Below are 27,987 nucleotides of genomic sequence, written 5' to 3' on the forward strand. Positions count from 1 at the left end.
TATTACAAGCTCGTAGAGTTAAGCACCTTTGCCAGGCTCATGTAAGACACGGGGCAAATACGATGCAAGAACCATTAGCATCAAGTCTAGGCCTAGTCACAAGTTGCACTAACCACCCTAATTAACACGTTATTCGAATTAAACAGCTAATTGACTTGATGATCGAAATAATGTTCACAAAACCAACAATGAGCACGTACTACGTATAACTCTATCAAGAATGCTAATGATTGTGCTAAAACAATATACCCCAAGGGTTTTCACATTCAAACTTTTGAGGGTTGCCTCTTAGTATTACGGTTTAGTGATAGGAGCATATTTAGACGACTTAGTTAGCTTGTTTTCTTACATTTATGTTGTTAATTCATAGTTATTTTAGTATTTTAAGCTATTTTCGTGTGTTTATAGGTTCATATGGCTAAGGAAGCAAAAAGGTGCATTTTGGAGCAAAATTGGACTTGGAATGTATAGCATATGTTTGGAGCAAAAGGAATGGACGAAATTGAAGACCTAAAGATGTTAGGATTCCTAATCAAAGAAGGAATCCTAGTGAAAGAAGGTTTCCTACTTGAAGTAGGAAAGTTAAGCCAAGGTTTCCTATTTTGGTTTAACCTTTCCTAATCCTAGATGTCCCTAAATTCCAGCAACATTGAAGGTTTCTTATGCATTTTAGGGCACAAACCAAAGGTCCCTTTTCTCCTAATCTTTGCCGCACCCTCCTTACCCTTTTTCTTCCAAAATCTGCCACATATCTTCCTTTCCCTAGATGTGCCGCACCCCACATTCCCTTATTCCCCCTTTCCTTGCAATAAAACACCTTTCCCTTCTCTCCTAGTCAATGCCGCAACTTTCCTTCCCTTTTCCTCTTAGAATTCTGATTTGTTACCCTTTTCTTGGAGGATTTGGAGTCTTAAAACCTTCCCAAATTAATTAATTCAGGCCTTAACCTTTCTCCCTCTATATATACACAATATGCCGCATAAAATAGCTCTCTCTAGACATCAATATTCATTCTCTCCATTCATTCAGCCATCATCCACCCCCTACCACCATCCAACCTATCCATCCATCACCATATTTCATACCCAAACACCCTTGTGCCGCAACAAAGAAGGAGAAAGAAAAGAGGATAAGCCTTGGACGTTTTGGCCATTCAATCTTGGTTTTCAATGTTTAATTTATATTCTCTTTGTTTTATTGTAAACATGAGGGGCTAAACTTGTTTTAGCTAGGGGAAACTTTGAAACCATGATTATATTTGCAATATGAATTGATTAATTCCAGTTGTGATTTCATAAATTGTGAATGCAATTTACTTAACCGTTTGATGGATAACTGTTTGGGCCCAAAATATTATGATTGGGCCGAGCAGCAAGATGTGCTCAGCCCAAGGTAATGACACATGCTATGGGCCAAATAATGAAACCCGGACCAGCTGGCAGGGTCGTCCAGATCCTATCTTAAGTAGTTCAAATGAATGAGGAAAGGTCGAGGAAATCCTGGTGCGACCAGGATTCTCGACCGGCAAGGGATAAAGCTTCAAAAGGAGGAGAATTCAGAATCCAGTAGGACTAGGATTGTTCGAGTTAAAGGTGAGATGGGACAAGGACTCCCAATCCAAATCAGAATGGGATTCAAGGAGCGAGGTGCTATAAATACAAGAAATTACGCAATAGAAAGGACCCTTCACAATCAGCATACAATTGCCCTGCGCAAAACCTCTCAAACACCTTGAGATTTTTCCTTTTCTTTTCCTGCCGACACACCTTCAGTTTGGATAAACAGCACTGTGGAAGCAACCGGTGAGCACCTTCAGTTTGGATAAACAGCACTGCTGCCGCAGAATCAGCCGACCGAGAAACACCTTCAGTTTGGATAAACAGCACTGCGTCGAGGTCGACCGATTATCTATCTAAGTCTCGGCCGAGAAGGGTTTTCGAACCTTTGTTGGTAGAGGTCATCTAACTAAGCCTTTTCGGCGTAGTTGGGTGTTACGAGTTGCATTGCTCGGCGTATTGGACGCCGAGTGAGTTTATGATTGGATACTCGCAAGTAAGTTTCAGGGTTCGGCATTCCGACGGTCGAACTACGTTTACCATCAAGACATACATCACATTCGAGTACCTGTGCCCATATAGTTTGGTCTCGATTCGGCGTGCTTATACTCTTACGAATATAATCACAGCGACCGAATCAGGGTCCGACGACTTGTGAACTCCGTAGAATTAGTAGCCTTGTCTTCAGGCTATAGAACCCAGAGGCCGAGAGCGTTCCTTCCTCGGTCGCAATCGCAAGATACAGAAGTCAATAGCGCACCCAACGCGACATCACATTTTACTCCTCGGCCGAGCTCGGCCGACGAGTTGGCACGCCCCGCATTCAACCGAATGACGTAGTTAGCTCATTAGTTACTCGGCCTGCGCGCCACGTAGGTTTTGTAATTTTTGTAGTCAACAATAACTTATTCTTGTTTGTTGATTAAGGGTGCACACTTAGTTTGCATGCTTGAATTTGGTGCTAGAATATAAGGGAGTTTCACATAATCGTTACAAACTTATATTCACAGGTAGTTAAGGTTGTTTTCACAATCATGTTAAGTAAATTCCTAGCATGAGTATCATGATGTTATAGTTACAAGTGCTTTGTCAATGCTTATGATTTTCATAGAACGTAATGATCTTTAATTGTATCTCTATTATGATGCCATGTAGGGAACTTTTGAAGAATGCTTTGGGTTGTCGTATGATGTCATCCAATCAATAACTAAAGGAGAATCTGAGGGTTAATTAGTGCTATCACGGTTAATCTAGGGTGTTGAGGTTCATGGTTTATTGAAAAAGCAACTGGAAATCAATTTGTATTCGAATGTATCATGTGTGGAAAAGTATCCTCTAGCTATTTAATCATCCATCGTTTTTCTCAAATTCGTCCAATGTTTATTTAAGTCTTTTAGTTACTTGTTTTTACATTAATTTCGTCCAAAACCCAATTCTCTTTACTTACTTGTTTCAAATCTATCTTATTGAGTGTTTTTGAGTATTTTGAGTCAAAACTAATTCTATTTTCGTCCAAATTGAGTCCTAGAGTCTAGTTTGAGTCTTTTTGATTGTTTTGTGTTGTTTTGAGTCTCTTGAGTTTGTTTTGAGTCATATAAGTTTAGTTAAAAGTCTTTGAGTTTATTTTTAAGTCTAGTTCTGAATCTTTGAGTTAGTTTTTATTAGATTAGCAATCCCTCCTAATCCCCGGCCTAGAACGATCCCTACTTACATCTTTACTACAATTGTCAATAAGAGGGTTTAATTTGAGTGCTATTATATATCACATCATTTAGTGATATTTTTCTTTACTTGTAAGTGAAAGATCTCAGTGTTGTAGACTCGTCAATAGGGAATTAAAAACTAATTTATTTCCGTCACTATTATGCTCCAAAATTAAATCAAATTATTCAGTCATCTTAAGGCGACAATTATTATTCACAACACAAAAACAATTAGACTCGACCTCTTTAAATGTATGCGATTAACCATATTCATATTATGTAGTTTTATCGTGTCGTATCCAAAATTTTCATTCTCGTATTCAAACTGAAACACACACAACACTGCTACAACTTAGAAATTAAAATGCCAATTATCTAAAGCTAGTCAATTCTACTTCACATGGCATTGGACAATAACACAATTTTTTCCGACTAATGACAAGTCCGCTTCTAAATGTAATTGGTTTTCTCAAATCATCTTAAACACAGAATACTGAATGTACAATTAAAGGGATTGTCGTACCTATGGACTCCTGCAGATGGGTAAGAATGACTTGCAGCAGGACAAGCTCTTTCAAAGACCAAATGAGGTGAATGCAGCTGCCTTGGAGCTTCAGGCCCCCTATGTTGAAATAAAAATCAATAAGTTTTTAATACATAACGAAACCCAAATGATCAATGGCTATTTAATCACAGGTGTTTATGCATAACTCAGGCACATTCATGCATCAATAATATATAACAGCACTATATTCTTCTCTGACGTGTCATAAATTAAACATGTGCCACAAGAATGTGATCGCATTGAGATAGATACACACAGAAAAAAAACATAAAACACTAAGTGAAACACATAGTAATGAATTTATATGTTTAATTTACAAAGGTTTTCCTTACCCATGGACTCTTGCAGAAGGGTAAGGTTGACTCGCAGCAGGACGAACTCTTCCAAACCCTAAGGGAAGAGAATACAGCTGCCCTGGAGCTTCAGGCCCCCTATGTTCAAATAAACCAATAAGTTTTTACCAAAGCCAAATGCTCAATGACCATTCAATCACAGGTTTTTATGCGGGACTCAGCACACTCATACATCAACGATATATCACAGCACCATATTTTTCTATGACATATACATTAAACATAAACCAAATAATTTTGTGATCGCATTGAGACTGATAACAAAGACAGAAATCATATAACACCAATTGAAACACTTTTAAGGAATTTAAAAGTTTACAGTTGTTGGTGTTGTCATTACCTTCAACAAAACATTTACAAAGCCGGTTTATTTCTTAAGAAAAATAAAGGTACAGTAGTGAAGCTTGGCAAGTCAGATTAACAATACACATCGGATTCTCCCCCTGGGGGGAAGCCAGTGCTTAATTTCATGGTGAAGTTTGACATAAGTGCATCAAAGTCACTACTAAGCCATAGATTATCCTAGTAAAATACATGAGCTTAACGCTTAATTGAGCAAAACGAGTAGTACTTATCGTAATATAAATCAATTTTCTTCCAATATTAATTCATTCTGGAAATCGAATTTGGCTTCCTAAATTTTGTCATCAACCAAACAGAAAGAGCTGGAAAAAGTAAATCTGTGAAATTCTCGCCAATGGAGCTCAAACTGTCCTAATTTTCCACAATACTAACTTCCCGAAACCTAAAATTTGATTCTAGACGAACCCCTCGATTCCAAAACCCCAGCTTGACCAGAATGACACCAATTTTAGCACTAAATTCTCCAAAAAAAAAAAAAAACATAAAAATCAGCAATGCCAGCAAAAAGAGCTAAACAAATTAAAAACAAAACCCCAGAAAAATTAAAGACTGGGAAAACAAGACTCACCGTTGGAGCCGCAGCTAGAAATGTGGAGGCTTGGAGAAGTGAGAGACGTACTTAAATGAGCTATTATAAAAAACGCTAATAAGAAACGTACTCAAATGGAATACAAACCTGCAAAACTGGAGATGCGAGTTTGTATTTGCTAGAGAACTTGCACAGATTGTTCAAGATTGTGAAGAGGAAAGCTTGCGAACGAGAGGGAGAGAGATGTCTACGGGAAAGAGAGAAGGAGAGATGAGCGAGAGGGAAGAGAGAGGTCTATACGGGAAGGAGGGAAGAGAAAGGTCTATTATACGGGAAAGAGGGAAAGAGGGAAAGAGGAGGGAGGTCCAAACTTAGAAAAATTGAAAAAAACTGCCTATTTTTCACTATTGGACCGCTAAATTTATCATAACTTGCGCAACGTAGGTATACAATTTGACGTCACGCAAAGTGGTTTTGCGCGACGACCACGTTAAGGCGTCGAGCAAGGTTTTTTTTTTTTTTTTTGCTCAATTATTATAAAAATTACTGAAAATGTGACTTTACTCCTTTCAAATTCAAATTTATTTTTACATAAACCCCACAATAATATATTTTTCTAACAAAAACCCACAATAATTTTTTTTTACATATATATCATTCAATTTCTTAAGTGTTATAATTAAGTACAAAATAAATAAATTAAAATCTACTTAGTAAATATATATACCATTGAACTTGATGGGAAACGCATTGTACGAAACTAGTTTCAACGATCTAACCGTCAAACTTGTTTGTATATGCTTCAAGATCACGTACGCCAAAAATTGCAAAAAACAAACATTTAGAGATCAAGTAACGGGACAACACTTTTCGATGGTTATAAACAAAAAAGCACGATTTAACGGTAGTTTTAACTTCGATTTTGATGATTTTTTAGAGCTACACTCCTTCACCCTATATGAATACAATGAACTAATTCGATCTTCAATTTAAAATATTTACAATAGTGGCTACCACACAATCTTATGTTATGAAAATATAAATAAACTCCAAGTGTTAGTGAATGTATCGTTAATGGGATACGCATTCTATAAAACTAGTTTCAACGATCCAACCGTCAAACTTGTTTGTATATGCTTTGAGATCGCATACATCAAAAATCGTAAAAAACAAATATTCAAATATCAAGTAACAGGACAAAACTTTTCAACGGTTATAAACGAAAAAGCACGATTTAACGGTAGTTTTAACTCCGATTTTGATGATTTTTTAGAGATACAATCTTTAACCCTATATGAATATAATGAACTAATTTGATCGTCAATTGAAAACATTTACACAAGTAGATACCACAAAAGAAAAAGGCAATGCAAGAACACCAAAAGAAAAGCAAAAGGGCAAAAAAAAAAAAAAAAAAAAAAAACGCTTTTGCATGACAAAATAAATAAATTCAAATCTACTTACTAAATATATATATCATTGAACTTGATGGGAAACACATTGTACGAAATTAGTTTCAACGATCAAACCGTCAAACTTGTTTATATATACTTCGAGATCACATACGTCAAAAATCGAAAAAAAAAAAAAAAAACATTTAGAGATCAAGTAACAGGACAAAACTTTTCAACGCTTATAAATGAAAAAGCACGATTTAACGGTAGTTTTAACTCTGATTTTGATGATTTTTCAGAGCTACACTCATTCACCCTATATGAATACAATGAACTAATTCAATCTTCAATTTAAAATATTTACACTAGTGGATACCACAAAATCTTATGTTATACTTGATAAAAGTACAAATAAACTCTATGTGATAGTGAATGTATTGTTTTGATGGGAAATGCATTGTACGAAACTAGTTTCAACGATTCAACCGTTAAACTTATTTGTATATGCTTCGAGATCGCGTATGCCAAAAATTGGAAAAAACAAACATTCAGATATCAAGTAACAGGACAAAACCTTTCGACAGTTATAAACGAAAATGCACAATTTAACGGTAGTTTTAACTCCGATTTTGATGATTTTTTAGAGCTACACTCTTTGACCCTATATGAATACAATGAAGTAATTTGATCTTCAATTTAAAATATTTACACTAGTGGATACCACAAAATCTTATGTTATACTTAATGAAAATATAAATAAACTCCAAGTGTTAGTGAATGTATCATTTTGAGGGGAAACGAATTGTATAAAAACCGTCAAACTTGTTTGTATATACTTCGATATCACATATGCCAAAAATCGAAAAAAACAAACATTCAGAAATCAAGTAACAGGACATAACTTTTCGACGGTTATAAATGAAAAACCATGATTTAAAGGTAGTTTTAACTCCGATTTTGATGATTTTTTAGAGCTACACTCCTTGACCCTATATGAATACAATGAACTAATTTGATCTTCAATTTAAAATATTTACATTGGTGGATACCACAAAATCTTATGTTATACTTGATGAAAGTATAAAGAAACTCTAAGTGTTAGTGAATGTATCGTTTTGATAGGAAATGCATTGTACAAAACTAGTTTCAACGATCCAACCGTCAAACTTGTTTGTATATTCTTCGAGAACACATACGCCAAAAATCACAAAAAACAAACATTCAGAGATAAAGTAACGGGACAAAACTTTTCAACGGTTATAAACGAAAAGGCACGATTTAACGGTAGTTTTAACTCCGATTTTAATGATTTTTTAGAGCTACACTCTTTAACCCTATATAAATACAATGAACTAATTTGATCGTTAATTTAAAACATTTACACAAGTAGATATCACAAAAGAAAAAGGCAATGCAAGAACCTCAAAAGAAAAGCAAAAGGACAAAAAAAAAAAAAAAACACTTTGCACGACTTAGGTACACTTGCGTCACGCAAAGTGTTTTTTTTTTGTTTTTGTTTTTTTTTTTTCCTTTTGCTTTTCTTTTGGCCTTTTGCTTATGAGTACAAAATAAATAAATTAAAATCTACTTACTAAATATATATATATATATACCATTGAATTTGATAGGAAACGTATTGTACGAAATTAGTTTCAACGATCAAACTGTCAAATTTGTTTGTATATACTTCGAGATCTATGCCAAAAATCGCAAAAAAAAAAAAAAAAAAAAAAAAAAAAAACCTTCAGAGATCAAGTAACGGGACAAAACTTTTCGACGGTTATAAACGAAAAATCATGATTTAACGGTTATTTTAACTCCAATTTTGATGATTTTTTAAAGCTATACTCCTTGACCATATATGAATACAATAAAATGATTCGATCGTCAATTTAAAATATTTACACAAGTGGATACTAAAATTTCCACTATCGAAACCTAATCCGTGAACTGCAAACTACAACACATAACTATGCATTCCCAAACTGTCCAAAAAATGGAATAATTCAAGAATTAATTGGACCGTAGTCATGTTTTCGCATCCATACACGAAATCCAACTAATTCTCAAACAGAAAACTAAGCTTTTCTTGAAAAAAGTGTACGAAGTTAAGTAGTATTAACTTCGTAAAACAAAAAACAATTGTGTACTTGATGTACAAAAATATGTGCATACAAATAAATTAAATCACAATAATTAATGAAACTAAATAAAATAGATACAAACTATTAATCCTTCTAAACCAAAAAATGGGACGATTCCATATTGACATCACCCAAAATTTCTATGTTCCACAGTTTTAACTTATTGTTTACCCCTTCCACTCCTGCTGGAAAATTATTGTTTAAGGACCTATATAATGAGACCATGTATTATAAATCGTAAAAGGTAGAGACTACACCTAAAATGATTACTAACCACGTAATAGAATAGTGGTTTGACAAAGCTGTAAACTGGCTTCTTCTCTAAATCTCTAACATTCTAGTTTCCTCCTCCCAATTTGGTGAGAAATGAAATCTATCCATTTTTTGAGCACACATCAATCTATCCCTAAATTAGATCAAGTTAACTGAGCAGTTTGCAGTTTCATAGCTTTTATTTCCCTAAACCTATCAAAATCCTTCATACTCTTAGTCATTCATTCTACTCATTCAATTGTTCAAAACCAAAACTCAACTTGTTAAAAATAAGCTAGCATTGACAAAGACAATTAAAGAAAAACATAAATACACAAAAATAAAAAAAATCCAAACATAAATGTAATTAATAAATAGCTAATTAATTAATCAAATAAATACAATACCTGAAGGTGAAGATGGTGAGGGTTGAGAGAGATAAAGAGTCTGAAAGAGAGAGGTTGAGTGTGAAGAAAAAGGCCCCTATGTGTGGTTATTTTAGAAAAAAGAGTCGTTGACTTTGCACGACGCAAGTTCAACTACGTCGTGCAAAGCTGTTTTGCGCGACGTAGGTATACCTGTGTCGCGCAAAGTTGGGAAAAAAAGCTGTAAGCATTCTTTGTTTGGCACCAAAATCTTGTGCGACGCAGTCAACGTCGCGCAAAGTAGCTTTGCGCAATGGACTTTTGCGTGACGAAGGAATGCATTGCGCAAAGCTGTTTTGCGTGACGTAGGTGCACCTTTGTAGCTTTGCGCGATGTTTTGTGTTTAGTGTGCGCAAACATACTTTGCGCGATGAAATTTACTGTGTCGCGCAAGTTTCTGTCGTGCAAACATGTTTTTGTACTAGAATTATCTGTTCAAAATAATGCATGAATATAAGTAGATACTCGAAAAATGAGAAAGAAAGCAATTGTTAGCGGACCATTTATAGCATCACAAAACACATAAAAAAAATGCAAGTTGGCGTACCTGAGATGCAATTCCTAATTCCACAGATGATCGAATTGTTAGAAGGAATAATAAGAAAAAAAAAATAAAAACCCAATGATTTCAATTTTTTTTTTTTGGGTTTTGATTGCATGAAATCTTCACAATGATGCATAAATTCAACTTTACACGTTCCGAATTATACTATTCTGCTTAAATTATGTTCACAATTCTTACATCTTGTGGCAAAGTGATAATTGAGCGAGAAAAGAAAAAAAAAACAGAATTATAGTTTATGCACCTTGACTTGCACGAAGCCACAACTTGAAGCCGTTTAAGCTGTGTTGTTGAGCCACGGTTGTGAACTGTTAAAGCCGAGCCACTCCTTTTCCAAAACCCTAGGACAAAAAAAAAAACGTTGTTTTTGCGTCGTCTCTGTCCTTCATACTTGGATCATCAGTTGAGTCGGCCGTATTTTACCATTGTCAAACTTAGGAAAAGTATCCTGAAGTATACTCATTTGATATTAATGTACTTTTTTTTTCCTACGAACAAGATCATTTGTCCAATTGGGTTTTTTTGCCTGACGAGATTTTGACGACGCACCCATTCTGAGTTGGCCATACCTTTGTGTGCATCCTACTTCCATCCTAAAGATATTAAATTTTGACTAATTACATTTACTCACATTTTTTCTTAGAATATGAGTCTTGTTCTGTACTGAGTTTCAATTTTGTGAAGTTTACTCCTATATGCAGTTTCTTAATTGAAACTAGTGTGTTTTCTATCAGTACTTATGAGATGAAGTATAAGAAAAGCCCAATGGTCACCGTGCCTTTGGGCAGCCAAAATCCAAGCCCTTTTCTACAAGGCCCAAAACATGAAGCCTTCCTCCCTCGCTAAGAAATCTTTCTTCAAAATTTGGAATTAGAAACAGAAAAAATGGAGGAAAATTAATGGAAAAAATTTGAAAATTTTAAGTTTTAATCAAATTAATAAAAGATGTTGTAAATAAATAGTACCAAGAGTAACTTTTTAGAATAAAGATGTTGAATAAAAATAAAACTCCCCAAATGATGGACACTTTTTGGATCAAAGCTTTCCCGGAACGCAGAGAGAGAGAGTAGCGAGTGTGCGATGCAATGGGCTCTTCTCTCTCCTCCGCCATTCTCATTCTTCTCTTTGCTTTCTGTCTCTCTCTTCCGACCCTCTCACTTGCCACCGAACTCAAAGGCATCTATCTTTATATTGTCAATTTTTGTTCAGTATTGCTGGTCGCCGCCTGTTTGCTTCCCGAGAAAATTTTAGGAAAATCAGTGAAATTTTGATGTTTGAGTGTGTGGGTTGTTTACTTATTTCCATTTTAAGAGAGAAAAACTGGCACTTTGACTTGCTCTGCATTTATTTGCTTACTACGTTTTAGTCTCACTTTTGTTGTTTCTTTACTTGTAAGGCAGATAGAGGTTTAGGGTTTCGTTATGCCTCTTTAGGGTTTATTTCGGTTGCTGTATTGCTTGAGGGAAATGTCAAGTTGTTAGCGGGTTAGGGTTTAAAAAATGTCGACTTTTTGGCCTTTAAAGTGGAATGTTAGTTTCAATATTGTAGTTTAGCGTGATACCCTTTTGGGTTTGGTCTGATAACATATGTTGCACCTTACTGCTCGATGTCGTGTTGATTTTGAGTTTTTAATCTGCTATAGCTAAACAATATGTCCATTATAATTTTAGGGATTTGAACTTTGAAGAGTTCGAATATCTCGTGTACTTTGGTGGTTTGTTTGCATATTTGAAACTAACCTTTATCAATGTTAAAATCACAGCTGTTGATATTAAAAACCCAGTACTAGAAGTCATCCCCGCACCTCTTTCTGAGCACTCAGCTGTGCCTGGTTCTAAAGATGTTTTATTTTGTGAACGGGCACGAGTTTCTGGTACATCCAGGTTAAAACTTGGGAGTTATGCAAGTTCACTTAAGATCACCTTGTCTACATCTCTTGTAATCCCGGAGAGGTTGCATAGCAAAACTCAAGTCTGTTTTCATAGGTGAGTGAAATGTCTCATCTTTACTGTGACAATCATTTTGTTTTTTTTAGGATAATTGTGTTTTATTGGTTGAGTTATGAGTGCACCATATGCTACCCCTCCCTCCCTCTCTCCGTTTCTCTTTCCCTTACTCATTTTCTCAAGTTGCACTCTCACACACACGCACACCTTTTTTGTGTGGATTGTTTTGTCTCACTCATGAATTTTTTTACAGGAATAATACGCTTGGATTATGTCAGTGTGTAGAGGATGATTGGAAAATTCTTCAGAAAGGGTTATGGATTTCTGTCATGTCGCCTTATGATGACAGATATGTCGATGTCAAGTTCATTGGCAAAATACCTGGCTCTGTCACCATTACTGTTGAAGAAGGTCTGATAAAAATAAAAGTGTGGCTGACTATAATTGCATATGCTACAATTTGCAGGCTCTGATAGTTATCTATTTTTGTCTGTACAGATTTTCAGAGATGGCGCCTTGTGTGTCTTGCACTGGGATTTACTTTACTATTGTTTGCACCAATTGTCAGCAATTGGGTACCTTTTTATTATAGCAGTTCAATGGTTATAGGAGGTTTTCTGGTCATTATAATCATTCTCTTCCAGGTAATTTTTTGTGTGATTCCGATGTATTTTTGTTTGACTTGCATGCTTTTAGTTTTTCATTGGGTAGTTTGAATTTCAGATCTCCTATGAAACGAATTGTAATTGCAGGATTTTGTGATCATTATCTTTTCACCTGAAGTTTTAGCTTGCAAATTTGTAGGTAATGTTTTGCATCATTGTTTGTCTTTAATCTTTCAGGGAATGAAGCTGTTGCCAACTGGAAGGAAAAATGTCCTCTATCTTACCATATATGGATCAGTGGTAACAATTGGTGTCTTGAAGTTTCCTGTTGCTTCATGGTAACTTATTAACCTCATGTAATTGACGGTACAAGTAATTCTTACAATTTATATGCCTTTGACAGCTTGGAGCAGGATCTTTCCTTGTTCCTCAGTTTTCACTGATGGTAAATTCTGTTCTTTTGAGTTTTGGGCTAAGTGAAGAGATGCATAACCCAGTAAGTATTGGTTCCCTAAATCTTATATTCGCAAAATTCTCATAAATATCTATACAAATTGTCTGCTTCTGAAACTTTCTCTTTGGATCACTTCATTGTCTTGGCTTCTTGTGTTTTTCTGCCAGGTCTCTATATTTTTACTAGTGGGAATTATCCCTGCGGGAGCTGCATTAGGGTACTGGATTGTGAGGGAGTTTGTTGTCTCAAAAGATGGGACAGTAGATGTTGGTGTAGCACAATTTGTCAAGTGGGCTATGCGTATCATTGGAACAACCTCCATCTTGCAGGTGTTCTCTCGCATTCCATTTGGCTGTATTCTTGATATTCGAGTACAAATGTTTGCCTGCTTAATTAAACTATGTGGGGTAGAAATTTGTAACGGTACTTTATGTACCTTGCTAAAATTATTTGATTATGTACCTTGCTAAAATTATTTGAGGGACTTTTTATAGCCGATATGTGTGAAAGGAGAATCATCGGAATTTTTGGATAATAGGGCCATGTCCTTGTGTACTAAGATTTAGCTAGTAGATTATTGGACACTCAATACTCAGTGGACATATACAGCATGTCACTTTCCATAGCCAAGTACAATACACCTAGATTGTGTTTCTTGTCTATTACTTGTCCCTTTGAGGATCAATTTTTAGATCATAGAAACACCATTTATTGCCTGGCACCATTAGGACAATGTTACTTCAAACCTTTATTTAATTTAAATTTGTCTTATGGACCCACAGGCACTTACGACTGAATTGGTTATTCAGTAATCTTATGTTAAAGTAAGTTTTATAATTTGATGTAATTGCCAAAATATTTGGTTATTGATTCTTTTCATTTTCTCAGAGCACTCTCGATACTCCTTTGGCAATGGGCGCTTTGGTTTCTTACTGGATTATCATGAAGTTGATTACTTCTCTGAAATGGCATCGCAAATCGTAAGTCATACATTCTCTTGGTATTACAGAAGTGAATGCATTTTAGCCGAAATAATTTAACTTTTTGTGTGGAGCTATATTTTTTTTGAAATAAGTTTAGATTTCTGGTTAGGTTTTGTATTTGGAAGGTAAACATTAGCAGTCCCTGAAAGCTCAGTTAGATGAATGGATGTGTCCCCTGATCATTGATAAAGGGTTTTGTCACATTAAAACATTTTACCATCATTCCATGCAGTCATCAGTCGGATGCTGGGAGTGGGAGTCCTTGGCTGCAGAACGGAGAACAAGTCAAGGGTAGACAAAGTCGTCCAGGATTTCTTAGCAGGAGTCTATCTGCTTGGTCTGACTCTCCTGTTAAAGGTATTTTTATTTTATGTGCTGTTACGTTTATGCATATTTTGACTGATTTGCCGTTGCAGCTACTTAGTAGTTGTTTTGTTATGTACTTCAACAAAGAGTTTGTGTTGGTTATTTGTTCTGCCTATTTAGAAAAAACTGAGTCGACATGCAAAATGCAGAATATCCATTCCCTTTTCAGCTTTACATATCATGCAAGAGTGTAGGAGTGTATGGTCAGCGTACCATTGTACACTTTAAATTAAGCTATTTGTTTCTGTTTGTTGCACGTGTCATGACATTCATACAACGAGGAGCGTGCCAATGCTCTTAATTAGGTTGGACAGACTTGAAGTCATTATTAGAGATGTCATTTAGGTATAAAGCTAGTGTGTGTAGTATCGCGTTCATCCAAATAACTAACTTTCCCACATTCTTACCTAACCACGTGTTTAATTGAATTTAGTCACATGTATACAAGAAACATGATTCGATTAACTCATATTCAAGGACAATATCAATAAGATGATCCATAACTAAAACAAACACCAAACTGGAATCCAAGAACATAGAAAAATGTTCACAAAGTAAATCAAAATTACTGAGGGTATTCGGCCAACATGGCTATTCATGTCAAAATTCTGCTCTTCCAACAATGTTCGGTGGAGCAAAATTAGTTTCACATGTTGACTATGAGAATGGTACTCCTCAACGACATTGGTAGAGGCACGAACAGGTGCATAACTAATGATCTATTCTATCGAGATGAATGTAGATTCTGTAGGGTTGAGGTTCAGGAATATTATCCCTTATTCTTGAAGTTTTAGGTCTTAGGTGCCAAGGATCACGCTTCGGGCATGATGCCACACGTTGGCAGATCCTGATTTTACCATATGTTGTAAAAACAAACTTGAAATTGGATTGTGAGAGAGATAGACCGACTTGGGTTTGGTAGGCTCCAGTCGAAGCTGGAGGAGTCTGTTTGGTAGGCCTTTGCCGAAGTAGAGTGCATCTCTACCGAAGTAGAGCATGCCCTTCGGTGCATCCCTGCCGAAGCAGGGCATAACCATTCGGTAGACTCCAGTCAAAGCTAAGTCTATACTGTTTTCTCACATTTATGGTAGTAATCAGTTCCAAGAATTTGGTAAACTTCCGCTTTCTACACTATTGTTTTAGGAACGAGTTAGAAACATGGAAGGACAAGAAAAATATTCTCCAATCAAAATTCAATTGGATTTATAAACGTTAGAATCACAATCATTCATCGACGTAATCACGGTGTGCTTTAGACAATATCTTTCATGATTAAACGATCCGTAGAAGTGAGCCAAAGAGCCATGGAATCCTCATTCGGGAGGTAATTCCATTTGTAATGCTTCGGGCATAAGTCTTGGAATGAAGATCATGACGGAGGCTTATTTAGCTCTTCCATGCCATTGTTGGTTACAATAGTTTCTCATCTTCTTGATAGTCAAGTGGAGATTCACGTCTTGTATCCACATAAAGTGGTTTGTGTTAGAAACATCCAAATTGTGGTTTCTGTTAGAAACATCCAAATCAGTGAGATCGAACTTGTGACGGTTCAACAATCCATTGAATGGAGGGAACAAGCTTGTGAATAATGCTATAGGATATAAAATATCCATAAGCATCAAAGTTAGAACATTCGGGTTCTAAGACGTGGTATACATGAAACATTCGGGTATTCTTGGGTGTATTATAACTCTAATAGGATAATATCTAGTCTAAGAGATGTGGTACAATCCCATAAAGATATCCTAGATATGTTAGGATTTACACAATCACATTCCTAATCTAATAGGAATGCAACATTTTTGTTATTTTTATTAGGAAAAAAAGTTTTATTAGTAGCTGCAGGGCAAAAAAATGGTGAAATTATTTGAGTTAAAAGATAACAAAATTAAGTTTTGTTATTCTAATACAACTGTGGATAATTACACACACACACGCACACACACACACACATACATACTAGAGAGATATTCCTATCAAAGCAAATCAATGCCCCAAAAGATAGAAACCCCTCAAGGAAGGAGGGATCAGTACTACTAAAGACTAAACTTCCGGAAAGATAAAAACCCCTCCATCACTTCCTAGAAAGTCATCCTAAAGTTCCCCGGATATTTTGTTACCATTAATAAAGTAACTTAAAAACTTAAAAACAAAAGTGGCATTTATTTTATATAATATATATAGTAGTGGAGATGAAGAGTTGACTTGTAGCGTATCATATGGCACAAGTGAACGCATCCGCGTCTGGTGATCTTCATCTGAATGTAGATGATTTCTACTTTTCCGCACTCTTTGATGATGAAACTTATGACGAGTCTGAACTAGTTTCAGATTCCAAGTACGCACAAGATTTGCAGTTCCAAGAGGCTCTAATGTCCTCTTCTGCAATCACCTCCCAATCGACGCACAATGGCGGTTCCTCTTCCTCTTCATCATCGGCAACAATCCAAGCAACCCAAGCAATCCAATCCAACCCACCACAACCATCAACACAAATCCTTTGTGAGATTTGTGTTGAAATGAAAGAGGCTGATGAGTTTTTTCAAAATGAGGGCTGCGTTCACTCCTTCTGCTCTGACTGCATAACCAATCATGTGGCATCCAAAATCCAAGCAAACATTCACGTAATTTTGTGCCCCGGCTTGGACTGCAGGGCTGTGCTGGAACTTGATGCTTGTATGCCAATACTTCCCAAAGAAGTCATAGAAGGGTGGAATGATGCCCTTTGTGAAGCTATGGTTTTAGGGGCACAAAGACTCTACTGTCCTTTCAGCGACTGCTCAACGGTTTTGATGATCGACAATGAAGGTGAGGAGGCTGTAAGAGTGTCCGAGTGTCCCATTTGCCATAGACTGTTCTGTGCACGATGTCAAGTCCCTTGGCATCCAGGAGTTGATTGTGAGGAGTATCGGAAACTTAACGAGGACGAGCGAGGGAGGGCGGATCTTATGGTTAAGGAACTTGCAAAGCAGAATAAGTGGAAGCGGTGCCCTAGGTGCAAATATTATGTGGAGAAGACTCAAGGTTGTTTGCATATTACTTGCAGGTCAGTTTGTTTAATTTGATAGTAACTGCACAAAGTATATTAGGCATAGGCAGTTGTTGCTTATTTAGGGCATTTTATCTCTAATTGACATAAAAATTTCATCAATAATTCTCGTTATCATCACAATTATGGTTTATCTTGTTGAGAGTATTATCTAACATAATATAATAATATCAGAGCAGATTAGCCACGAGTTAAACTTGGTGGCGACACATTTTCTTACGTTTGGTTTGAGTGACTCCACATATGATGAGGCATGTAGATAGGGTAGTACTCTACATCGGAAATGGAAGCCTTGCATTAGTAGTTTTAAAAATCTTAGCGTCCCCACAAATTGCCAATTAGTTGTCGGTGGGATGCACATTCTAACACACGAGTACTTTTATCCTTGACAGGATTTAGATGATGAATGCGTTTAGTGATGGAATAAGTTTAATGGGTTAAACAGCTAATGAGTTTTGACTGATGATGTTGAAATACTTTATTTAATTGTGGTTAATGTAAGGTTTAATGATTTTAGATAGATTACTTGGTGGGAGTTGTGTTTACTGTATATTGTATTTGCAGGTGCCAATACCAGTTCTGCTATGGATGTGGAGCAGAATGGACAAGTACTCATGGTGGTTGCCAGTGAGATTAAGTCGCGGAAGGCACTCGGCTTGAAGGTGTATTACTTGTTTGATGACGCTAGAACTTTTATTTATATACGGAATCGTCAAAGGTCCATCAGTAAGGGACTTTTGCTTGTAAATTTGCTTCCTAGATATTTGAGGTTGTGTGATGTGTAACATTGCTTTGAATTCCCTTATTAATGTTATGGAGTTTTCTCTTTTCTTTTGTTTTCTTCTTTCAAAGTTGGGTGACATCTTTGATCAAGTTTCACAAAACCCCATCTAGAAAATTTTATCGGAAAGAGGGCCAAATAAAATGAAATCTGAAAAAAAATTTCCCGGAAGGAGTAGCTGAGAAAAAAGACTACCCTTTGATGTCATCTGAAGAATAAGAAGAGTCTCTGCTAATGATTGGGAAACAGTGGTTGAAGATCGGAAATGAGTATTTCGAAATTCCGGTCGCAACCTCTTCATGGTCTATAGGTGTTCTATTGAGGTTGTATTTTACTAGAATTTGATTTGGCTGCATAACTGCCTTATTGTGGTTCCTTTTGATTCGTATGAAGTTTTCAATCCCGTGGTTTTCTTTGGTTTTTGGATCATTTTTCCTCTCAATTCAGAGTTTAATTGAGCTAATCAAAGGAAGATTACAAGTATGATTACAAAAAGAACCTCTAAGGGTTTGGTTTGGGATTGTGATGTTTTTAAAACAAAAGCAGCTTATTAAAAAAATCTGGAACATTAAATGTGTTTGATAAAAAAATAAAATAAAAGAAAGTGTTTAAAAAAAAAAAAACACTGCTATAAATGAAAGTAAAAAAGCATAGAAGCAGAAGCAGGGTCTACCATGCTTCTAAAAAAATGTTTTTTTTTTTCAAAGCATAGTAATCAATGTTCATTTTGACATTTTCAAATGGCAAGTATACCCTCACATGTTTTACAAAATTACAATCTTTACCCCTACATTATTGTCTTTGACAATTATTATAGCACATTAAATATCATATCATTTTTAGTCATTTAACATATTCAAAGCAATTTATATAAAAGTTTACCAAACACTTAGACAATTTTTTTATTTTTATTTTTTATTAAAAGTACTTTTACAAAAAAAAACAAAAATTACCAAACACTCAACAACTTTATTTTATAGCTGTTTATTCTCATAGCACAGTAGAAGCAGTTTTTTTAAAAAGCACAACAATACCAAACTAGCACTAAGATTATGGATTTGGTTTGCATTAAGAATTTAACATAATTGGGGTACTTCGAAGGGATTCTTGGGTGCAATCGGGTTATATCTCCTTATTCAAATCATGTGAAATGTAATAAGAGCGACGTTAATAGAGTGATATACACGCAATTAATTTAGTTAGATTCTCAATAATATTTGAGTAGCTACAACTTTTTATCTCTTACTGAATCAACTGTATTACTTTTGTCCTAAGTAATTTAACCTAAAATCTTGATGCAGAAATTAAATAAATAAAAACAAGTGTCTAATACTCATAAGTAGTCCTCCAAGTCAAACCTACAGTCTCAATGCGTGCATTAGATGAATATATTGTATCAAGAATTAATATGCATAGTGAATCAGTGATGCGCCTCACTCATCGGCGGACGGCACACTGAGGAAGGTCTCACACAATGGGAAGCTGTAATCACTACCAGTATATGCAGTTGTTCTGCATTCTTTTCCTTTCCAACCATGATCACCTGGAGGAAGAAGAAAAATTTACTGATATGTACGAGTCTATTTTTTAAGTATGTGCGTGCCTCATTGGATGCATTATGTACACTGTTCTACAAATTCCCGTCTAGCGCCGTCTAAACCCAGCCTGGGTATTAGGCGGCTGATCAACAACCCGATTACTTTCTAGGTGTTGAAAATTAAGAAAGTGTGTCTAGACATCTTTAGCTGCCTGCCTAGACCTCACCTAGCTGCCTAGACGCTAGGCCCCAACCTGCCACCTGATTAGCGGCTAGCGTATTTTAGAAACTTGCTTCTGTATAGTTTATTGATGACCTGCGGGAGAAGGGTTTGTTTTGATGAATCCACACGCTTTCTTCCAGCTACAATTTCAAAAAGAAGACAGCAATTTCCCAAATGAGGTATTTTCTTTTTCAGATCAACATCTCATTTTCATCTATTCCTTTTTACTTTGCTACATCTCCACTTGAAGCTATATTTATCAAATTGCCATTTATTAAGGAGGAAAAAACACTTGAAGCTATATTTCATTTTCATTTTTTCTTTTTTACTCTGTTACATTATTTATATTCCTCACATCCGTCTATTAAATCTTTAACTTTCAACTACTAAGTATTAAAATATTCATCTATAATTATTGATATCGTATTGGCGTGTTAATATGAACGGGGATCCAGACATCGACATTTTATATTTTGTTAATATAGTTACTGATATATTCTTGGTATGGCAATCACAATCAGTATAGTGTTTAGTCTCGTGCCACTCCACAAGCAGTGAAGCAAGTTTGACAGACTGAGGTAATATTTAAATAAAATAGAATTTATACTATTTTTACCCATTTTCTTAAAACGCTCATAAAGTTTACTAGCCTTATCAATCTCTTTTGAAAAAAGTAAAATCATCACGTCCCTACTTTCCTTTATTTACAGTAAACGACAAAATATGGATATCCACTTTTGATAAATGCATAACGAACTATCATTGCTATTTATTGTGAAATCGAAAATATATGTGCAGTAGAATATGAAGTAAATAAGATACAAGGTTCAGCAAGTGTGCTTAGGCCGTCTCCAACTGAAGGATCCAGAAGGATAGACGGCCGAAAATTGCTCGAAAATCGTCTTTAACCGAGGGCTAGGCCAGAGGGCTCGTGGACTCCACGAAATCTAAAAGGGCCAAAGGCCTTACTTGAACTTCTTCATCAAACTCCTCATCTTCTCGTCTTATTTGAGCCCATTTTTCTTCCAATTTGGAATTGGATGAGGACCTTCAATTGGAATCCGAAGAGGATCCAAAGTTAGAATTCATTACAAACTTGAATTGAAAGAGATTGAATTTAAAGTTGTGTGAATTATAGCCCAATATCCACCCTATTTATAGCCAAAAAAAAAAAAAAAAATTCAAATCCAACGGCTAGCTGACGTCACTTAGTCGTTGAATTTGAATTTAAGTTGTAGTTTTTAAATAATAATTTATGTTTGGCCTTATGACCCTTGGTTGGAGACCGTTTTTTTGTGACATGGCTAAAACAAGCCCTATGGCCCTTTGGCCCTTTGTTGGAGATGGAGGCAAATATGGCCTTGTAATGTTCATTAAAATATTAATATCCTGGAGGGCCAGAGAGCTAAAACGAGCCATTTGGCCAGCCCTTCGTTGGAGATGACTTTACGTTCTTGAGACAGTAGTAGTACTTTTTCTTATTATAAAATAAAATAAAAAATGCTAGGAGAACGCATTTGTGTACCACGTTTTATCTTTTTTTTTTTTTTTTAACATTTTTATGCCAAAGACTCTAAAAATGCTTTTTTGTTTAGAATTATAAAATGTTATCGTTTGAAGCATAAGTATACACAATATCATATTGAAAACGAAAAACAAAAGAATGTACTAATTGTGTACATCGCTGACCAAGTGTGACATTGGGAAACTAGGCTCTCAGTGTCTTCAAGCTCCTCCACAGTTAAGAACTCGAATCGACGACAAATCGTACTTATCTACATCGGAAAACTTGGCAATCGCCAACACGATCAGCGGCATAATTGGCACAAAACTAACTTTTTACTTGTCGATCAACCCCAACTGAGAAACAATCTCAAACTTATTCATCATTAAAATGGCAAGCCCTAGCTCTAAGCCCACAAAGCAACACTGAGTTCAAAGAATAAATATGAAAAAGCGGCAACACGAACAAAACGACGCTTGTCACAAACCCCCTTGTGCGTTAGCATCACCTGTAAGGAATACATTCCTTACGTATACACCACAGTCAAAGATCTCTCAGACATGGTATGAAGTCACAAACACAAGAACATCAACTACCAACATAAAGATAAATATGAAAGACATACCTGCAGCACTAGATGATGATGCCATAATAACCTATGAAAATAGTTATCCTTCTCCTCTTTGCAATACCACGAGTGCTCTCAAACAATAGGGCTTTGACACAGAATAAGCATCGTATCGCGAGAGCAGTGATTAACATTTATGTACTCAATGTTCTCCTTACTGATCTTCTATTAGAATCAGCATAGAACACAAACATCACAGTTTGAATCAAACATGTGTATAAATACCATCCTAATACGCACATGAGTCCTTAAAACCTGGACTGCATTCAGAACTAGTAATCCTACAAGAAACATGTTTACTTAAAGCTTATTAACAAGACTTCTTCATATCAAATCCAGACACTATAACCAGCTCCGATGTCATGTTCATACTCATACTCTAATATTCTCCCACTTAAGTATGAAACTTGACAACCAATGCTCCAACAGCTTTTCAAAGTCTGATGAATGACTTATTCAAACCTTATCTCAAAAAATTTGTGTTGGTTGTCTTTGATGATATTTTGATATTCAGCAAGACTGGAAGAATCACTTGAATCACTTGCAGGTTATATTGGGAATTCTTAGAGATAACCAGCTCTATCTCAAGAAATCAAAATGCTCATTTGAACAAGCTTCTGTAGAGTATGTAGGGCATATTGTATCCCATGATGGTGTAGCTGCTGACCCTTCTAAGTTGCAGGCAATTCAAGAATGGCCTATTCCCAGAATTGTCAAAGAATTGAGAAGGTTTTTGGGACTCACTGGCTACTACAAGAAATTTGTGCCAGGATATGGAAAAATATGTCAACCTTTGTACAATCTCACAAGGAAAGATGGTTTTGAATGGAATTCAAATGCTATGTTAGCTTTTGAACAACTCAAGTCTATCATGGCCTCACCACAGGCTCTCGCTCTCCTAGATTTTTCTAAAACTTTTGAGTTAGAATGTGATGCATCTGGATGTGGTATTGGTGTTGTTTTAGATCAGGCAAGAAGACCTATAACTTTCACTAGCCAATCCCTAGGTCCATGAACCAAGCTCTTTCTACATATGAAAGATAATTGATTGCCATAGTACATGCTGTGAAAAAATGACAACATTATCTCCAAGGAAGACACTTTATTATTAAGACTAATCATAACAATCTCAAGTACTTCTTAAACCAGAGGGTAAACACTCATTTTCAACAGAAATGGGTGTCAAAATTGTTAAGGGTATGACTATGAGATTTAGTACAAGCAAGGGCCTCAAAATGTGGTAGCTAATGCACTTTCTTGACTTCACGGTACACCACAGTTATAAGAGTTCCCCATCTCTAATGTAGGCACTGACATGGAATGCACTGCTATTTAATATCCATATTTTGGATGGATGGATGAGCTGAGAAGAAGTAATGAGCAAGATGTGTGGATTGCTGAGAAAAAAAAGGAAGTGATTCAGGCCACCCAAAATGGCTCTGGAAGTTCTACATTGGGCAAGTACTCCATTGATAATGGGTTCTTGTGTTACAAACAGAGAATGGTCTTAAGTCTTTCATCTGATTGGAGAAATAAAATCATGGAGGAGCATCATTCAACTCCTGTTTCTAGACACCAGGGAATCTTAAAAACCTATCAGAGAATTAAGAAGAGTTTCTATTGGCAAGGAATGAAAAATGACATTAAGAAGTTTGTTGTTGAGTGTGGCCCTTGCCAGCAAAACCAAAAACTATCTCACCTTCTGGATTGCTGTAGTCACTACCTATTCTTCATAGGGGTGGGCTGACATTAGCATGGACTTTATAGTAGGCTTGCCTAATTGCAAAGGAAAAACTGTGATATTGGTGATTGAAAGGCTCTCAAAATATGTTCATTTTGTGTCGTTGTCTCATCCTTACACTGCCACTGTAGTAGCACAGCTTTTTGTAGATCCATCTTCAAGTTACATGGTATGCCTAACTCTGTTGTCAGTGATAGAGACCCCATTTTCATCAGTGTATTCTGGAATAAGCTCTTTAAATTGTACAACTCAAAGTTGTGCATGAGTTCAAGGTACCATCCACAAAGTGATGGTCAAACTGAGCTGATGAATAGGTGTCTAAAAACCTATCTTGGATGCTTTGTGGGAGGTTAACCAAAGAAGTGGGTTCAATGGCTCTCTTGGGTTGAATGATGCTTCAATACTTCTTATCACACTTCCTCCAAGTACAGTTCATTCAAGCTGGTTTATGGATATCCTCCACCCCATGTGATTCTCTATGAAATTGGCACTGCAAGAATAAACACTGTGAAGCACGGGTTAATGGAAAGAGATAGAATCTCATTTGTGCTAAAGAAAAATTTGGAGCTAGCTTAGAATAGGATGAAACAATACAATGACAAGAAGAGAACAGAAAGACACTTCACGGTTGGTGATTTTGTTTACTTAAAGCTGATACCATACCAGTTGCAGACTCTAGCACCCCACAGTTATCACAAGCTACAACCAAGATATTATGGACCCTATGAAGTGCAAGATAAGAGTGGAGATGTAGCTTATAAGTTTAAGCTACCAATGGGAACCAAAATTCCTCATGTGTTTCATGTGACTACCTTAACAAACAGTTGGGCGATCACACCAGTGCTCAAACCATTCTGCCTCAGGTCATGGAAGATGGATTGGCTCAAAATAGTCCAAAAGCTGCGATAGCTAGAAGAATTCACAGGAAGGGAAAATATGCAGGTGTGCAAGTTCTGGTGTAGTAGCAAAGATCGGGAGGAGAATGATGCTACTTGGGAGGATTTTGATGAATTCAAGGCCAAGCTTCCTGATTTTTCTCTTTGACCCTTGTGGACAAGGTTTTCTTAAGGAGGGAGTGTTGTTATGAACTGTATATTTGTGATTGCTTCGATCACGAGGAGAATAATTAGTTATAGCTAAAGGGTTAAATTGTAAGAGAATCGAGACTAAATTGTGATGATTTGGGACATTTGGGTAGCCCAAGTATTGTAGGGAGTTGTTTTAATTAGTTTGTTAAAGTTGTACAGCTGACATTCACACACTGGATTGCTAGCTAGTGGTATATCTCTCTCTCCACTTTCATTGTAACGGTTAGATTTGAATTAATAGAAAAGAAATATTATATCCAACTTCATCTTCTTCCTTGCGTTGCCGCCATAGCTTCTTAGCTCAGGTTGATTCCCAGGTAAGGATTCTGATTCTAACAAAAAAGCTACTGAAAATTGAATAATTAAAGATGGAAGAGGAGACACCGCAGAGCAATTTTCCAGATCCCCTTTTTCCTTCTTTCAGACCATAAACAAGAAGACATAATCCAAAAGTTATTGATGGTAGCGAAAGCAAATGGTTGATGGAGTTTCTTTTTTTTTTTTCATTCTGAGCCCACCATTTCAGAATATTTCTGAAGCAATTAACCTTCAAAACGGAACAACTACGTGTTTCGTTTTTATTGGTCCGGTACAGGTACAACGTGAAGCGACCGGAATCTGGAAAATTTTTTGGTTGTTGTTCACGATTGAATTATTGTTTAATCAACATGTTTATTGTATTTTAGTGACACATTATTTGATTTGAAAATTTAATTTAAAATTTCGATCTTTCTAACATTACTGCCACGTATAAATCTCCTAATACAAATGCTTAACAAAAGATATTAAATGCAATAACTTATATTAAAAATATTTGAACAAAATTAAGTTTTGTTATTTTTATTAGGAAAAAAAGTTTTTTTAGTCGCTGCAGGGCAAAAAAATTGTGAAATTACTTGAATTAAAAGGTAACAAAATTAAGTTTTGTTATTCTAATACAATTGGATAATTATATATATACATATACATATTAGAGAGATATTCCTATCAAAGCAAACGAATGCCCCAAAAGACAGAAACCCCCTCAAGGAAGGAAGGACCAGTACTACTAAAGAATAAACTTCCGGAAAGATAAAAACCCCTCCATCAGATGACCTTCTTCGCTAAGTTCGTTGTAAAAGCAACCCCACTTCCTAGAAAGTCATCCTAAACTTCCCCGATACTTTGTTACCATTAATAAAGTAACCTAAAAACAAAAGTGGTATATATATATATATTTTAGGGGAGATTAAGAGTTAACTTGTAGCGTATCATATGGCACAAGTGAACGCAGCCGCGTCCGGTGATCTTCTTCTGAATGTAGATGACTTCTACTTTTCCGCACTCTTTGATGATGAAAATTTCGACGAGTCTGAGCCAGTTTCAGATTCCGCGTACGCCCAAGAGTTGCAGTTCCAAGAGGCTCTAATGTCCTCTTCTGCAATCACCTCCCAATCAATTCACAATGACGGTTCCTCTTCCTCTTCATCATCGGCAACAATCCAAGCAACCCAAGCAATCCAATCCCACCCGATCCATGAAATCCTATTCCCAATTCAGGACACGCGAGAGTCTGGCGAATCGTCGTCACCACAACCATCAACACAAACCCTTTGTGGGATTTGTGTTGAGATGAAAGAGGCTGACGAGATGTTTCGAAATGAGGGCTGCGTTCACTCCTTCTGCTCTGACTGCATAACCAAGCATGTGGCATCCAAAATCCAAGCAAACATTCACGTAGTATCGTGCCCCGGCTTGGACTGCAGGGCTGTGCTGGAACCTGATGCTTGTATGCCAATGCTTCCCAAAGAAGTCTTAGAAAGGTGGAATGATGCCCTTTGTGAAGCTATGGTTTTAGGGGCACAAAGACTCTACTGTCCTTTCAGCGACTGCTCAACGGTTTTGATGATCGACAACGAAGATGAGGAGGCTGTAAGAGAGTCCGAGTGTCCCATTTGCCATAGACTGTTCTGTGCACGATGTCAAGTCCCTTGGCATCCAGGAGTTGATTGTGAGGAGTATCGGAGGCTTAACGAGGACGAGCGAGAGAGGGCGGATCTTATGGTTAAGGAACTTGCAAAGGAGAATAAGTGGAAGCGGTGCCCTAGATGCAAATATTATGTGGAGAAGACTGAAGGTTGTTTGCATATTACTTGCAGGTCAGTTTGCTTAATTTGGTATTACCTGCACAAGTATATTAGGCATAGACGGTTGTTACTTATTTAAGGCATTTTATTTCTAACTGGCATAAAAATTTCATCAATAATTCTATTTATCATCACAATTCTGGTTTCTCTTGTTGAGAGTATTATCTAACACGATATAATAGTATCAGAGCAGATTAGCCACGAGTTAAACTTGGTGGCGACACGTTTTCTTATGTTTGGTTTGAGTGACTCCACAAATGATGAGGAATGCCGATAGTATAGTACTCTACATCTGAAATGGAAGCCTTGCATTAGTAGTTTTAAAAATCTTAGTCGTCTCCACAAATTGCCAATTAGTTTTCGGTTTGATGCAAATTCTAACACAGGAGTACTTTTATCCTTAAGACGTAATAGATGATGGAATGCGTTTAGTAATGGAATAAGTTTAATGGGTTAAACAGCTAACTAGTTTTGACTGATGATATTGAAAAACTTCATGTAATTGTGGTTAATGTAAGGTTTAAAGATTCTAGATAGATTACTTGGTGGGAGTTGTATTTACTGTATATTGTATCTGCAGGTGCCAATTCCAGTTCTGCTATGGATGTGGAGCAGAATGGACAAGTACTCATGGTGGTTGCCAGTGAGATTAAGTTGCGGAAGGCACTCGGATTGAAGGCGTGTTACATGTTTTATGATGCTAGAACTTTTATTTATTTACAGAATCATCAAAAGTCCAGCAATACAAACGGACTTTTGCTAGTAGATTTGCCTCCTAGATATTTGAGGTTGTGTGATGTGTAACATTGCTTTGAATTCCCTTATTAATGTTATGGAGCTTTCTCTTTTCATTTGTTTTCTTCTTTCAAAGTTGGGTTACAGAGCTTTCTCTTTTCTTTTGTTTTCTTCTTTCAAAGTTGGGTTACATCTTTGATCAAGTTTCACAAAACCCCATCTTGAAAACTTTCCCGGAAAGAGGGCCAAATAAAAAGATATCTGAGAAAATGCCAAGAAAATCCGAGGAGTTGAAAGAAAAAGACTACCCTTCGATGTCATCTGAAGAATAAGAAGAAGAGTCTCTGCTAATGATTGGGAAACAGTGGTAAGGAT

General features: G+C 36.2%; 2 protein-coding genes and 1 long non-coding RNA gene across 6 annotated transcripts; 2 read left to right on the forward strand and 1 right to left on the reverse strand.

Annotated features, from left to right (window-relative positions):
- Positions 1 to 3,587: 3,587 nt before the first annotated feature.
- On the reverse strand, positions 3,588 to 5,374 carry LOC103940345. The gene is made up of 3 exons (XR_007255474.1): positions 5,217 to 5,374; positions 4,157 to 4,255; positions 3,588 to 3,870 (listed from the first exon to the last, which is right to left on the reverse strand). It is a non-coding gene; the product is annotated as an uncharacterized LOC103940345 (long non-coding RNA).
- Positions 5,375 to 10,853: 5,479 nt separating this feature from the next.
- On the forward strand, positions 10,854 to 18,080 carry LOC103955106. Of its 4 annotated transcripts, none has more exons than XM_009366980.3 (11): positions 10,854 to 11,022; positions 11,609 to 11,831; positions 12,046 to 12,203; positions 12,291 to 12,436; positions 12,635 to 12,697; positions 12,801 to 12,893; positions 13,019 to 13,180; positions 13,740 to 13,831; positions 14,067 to 14,191; positions 16,526 to 17,246; positions 17,814 to 18,080. In XM_009366980.3, the coding sequence occupies exons 1-11, from the start codon at positions 10,932 to 10,934 to the stop codon at positions 17,878 to 17,880; spliced, it is 1,941 nt and encodes a 646-aa protein (XP_009365255.2). In that variant the 5' UTR covers positions 10,854 to 10,931; the 3' UTR covers positions 17,881 to 18,080. The 4 variants fall into 4 exon arrangements, with proteins under 4 accessions (XP_009365255.2, XP_009365256.2, XP_009365257.2 ...); XM_009366981.3 differs by having other exon boundaries at positions 16,532 to 17,246; XM_009366982.3 differs by lacking the exon at positions 16,526 to 17,246.
- Positions 18,081 to 25,961: 7,881 nt separating this feature from the next.
- Positions 25,962 to 27,728, forward strand: LOC103955105 (E3 ubiquitin-protein ligase RSL1-like). The gene is made up of 2 exons (XM_009366979.3): positions 25,962 to 26,889; positions 27,458 to 27,728. The coding sequence occupies exons 1-2, from the start codon at positions 26,006 to 26,008 to the stop codon at positions 27,522 to 27,524; spliced, it is 951 nt and encodes a 316-aa protein (XP_009365254.2). The 5' UTR covers positions 25,962 to 26,005; the 3' UTR covers positions 27,525 to 27,728.
- The last annotated feature ends 259 nt before the right edge of the window (positions 27,729 to 27,987 follow it).

The sequence above is a fragment of a genome, unplaced genomic scaffold (assembly GCF_019419815.1).
Source record: "Pyrus x bretschneideri cultivar Hongxiangsu unplaced genomic scaffold, Pyrus_bretschneideri_v1 Contig90, whole genome shotgun sequence".
Classification (NCBI taxonomy): domain Eukaryota; kingdom Viridiplantae; phylum Streptophyta; class Magnoliopsida; order Rosales; family Rosaceae; genus Pyrus; species Pyrus x bretschneideri.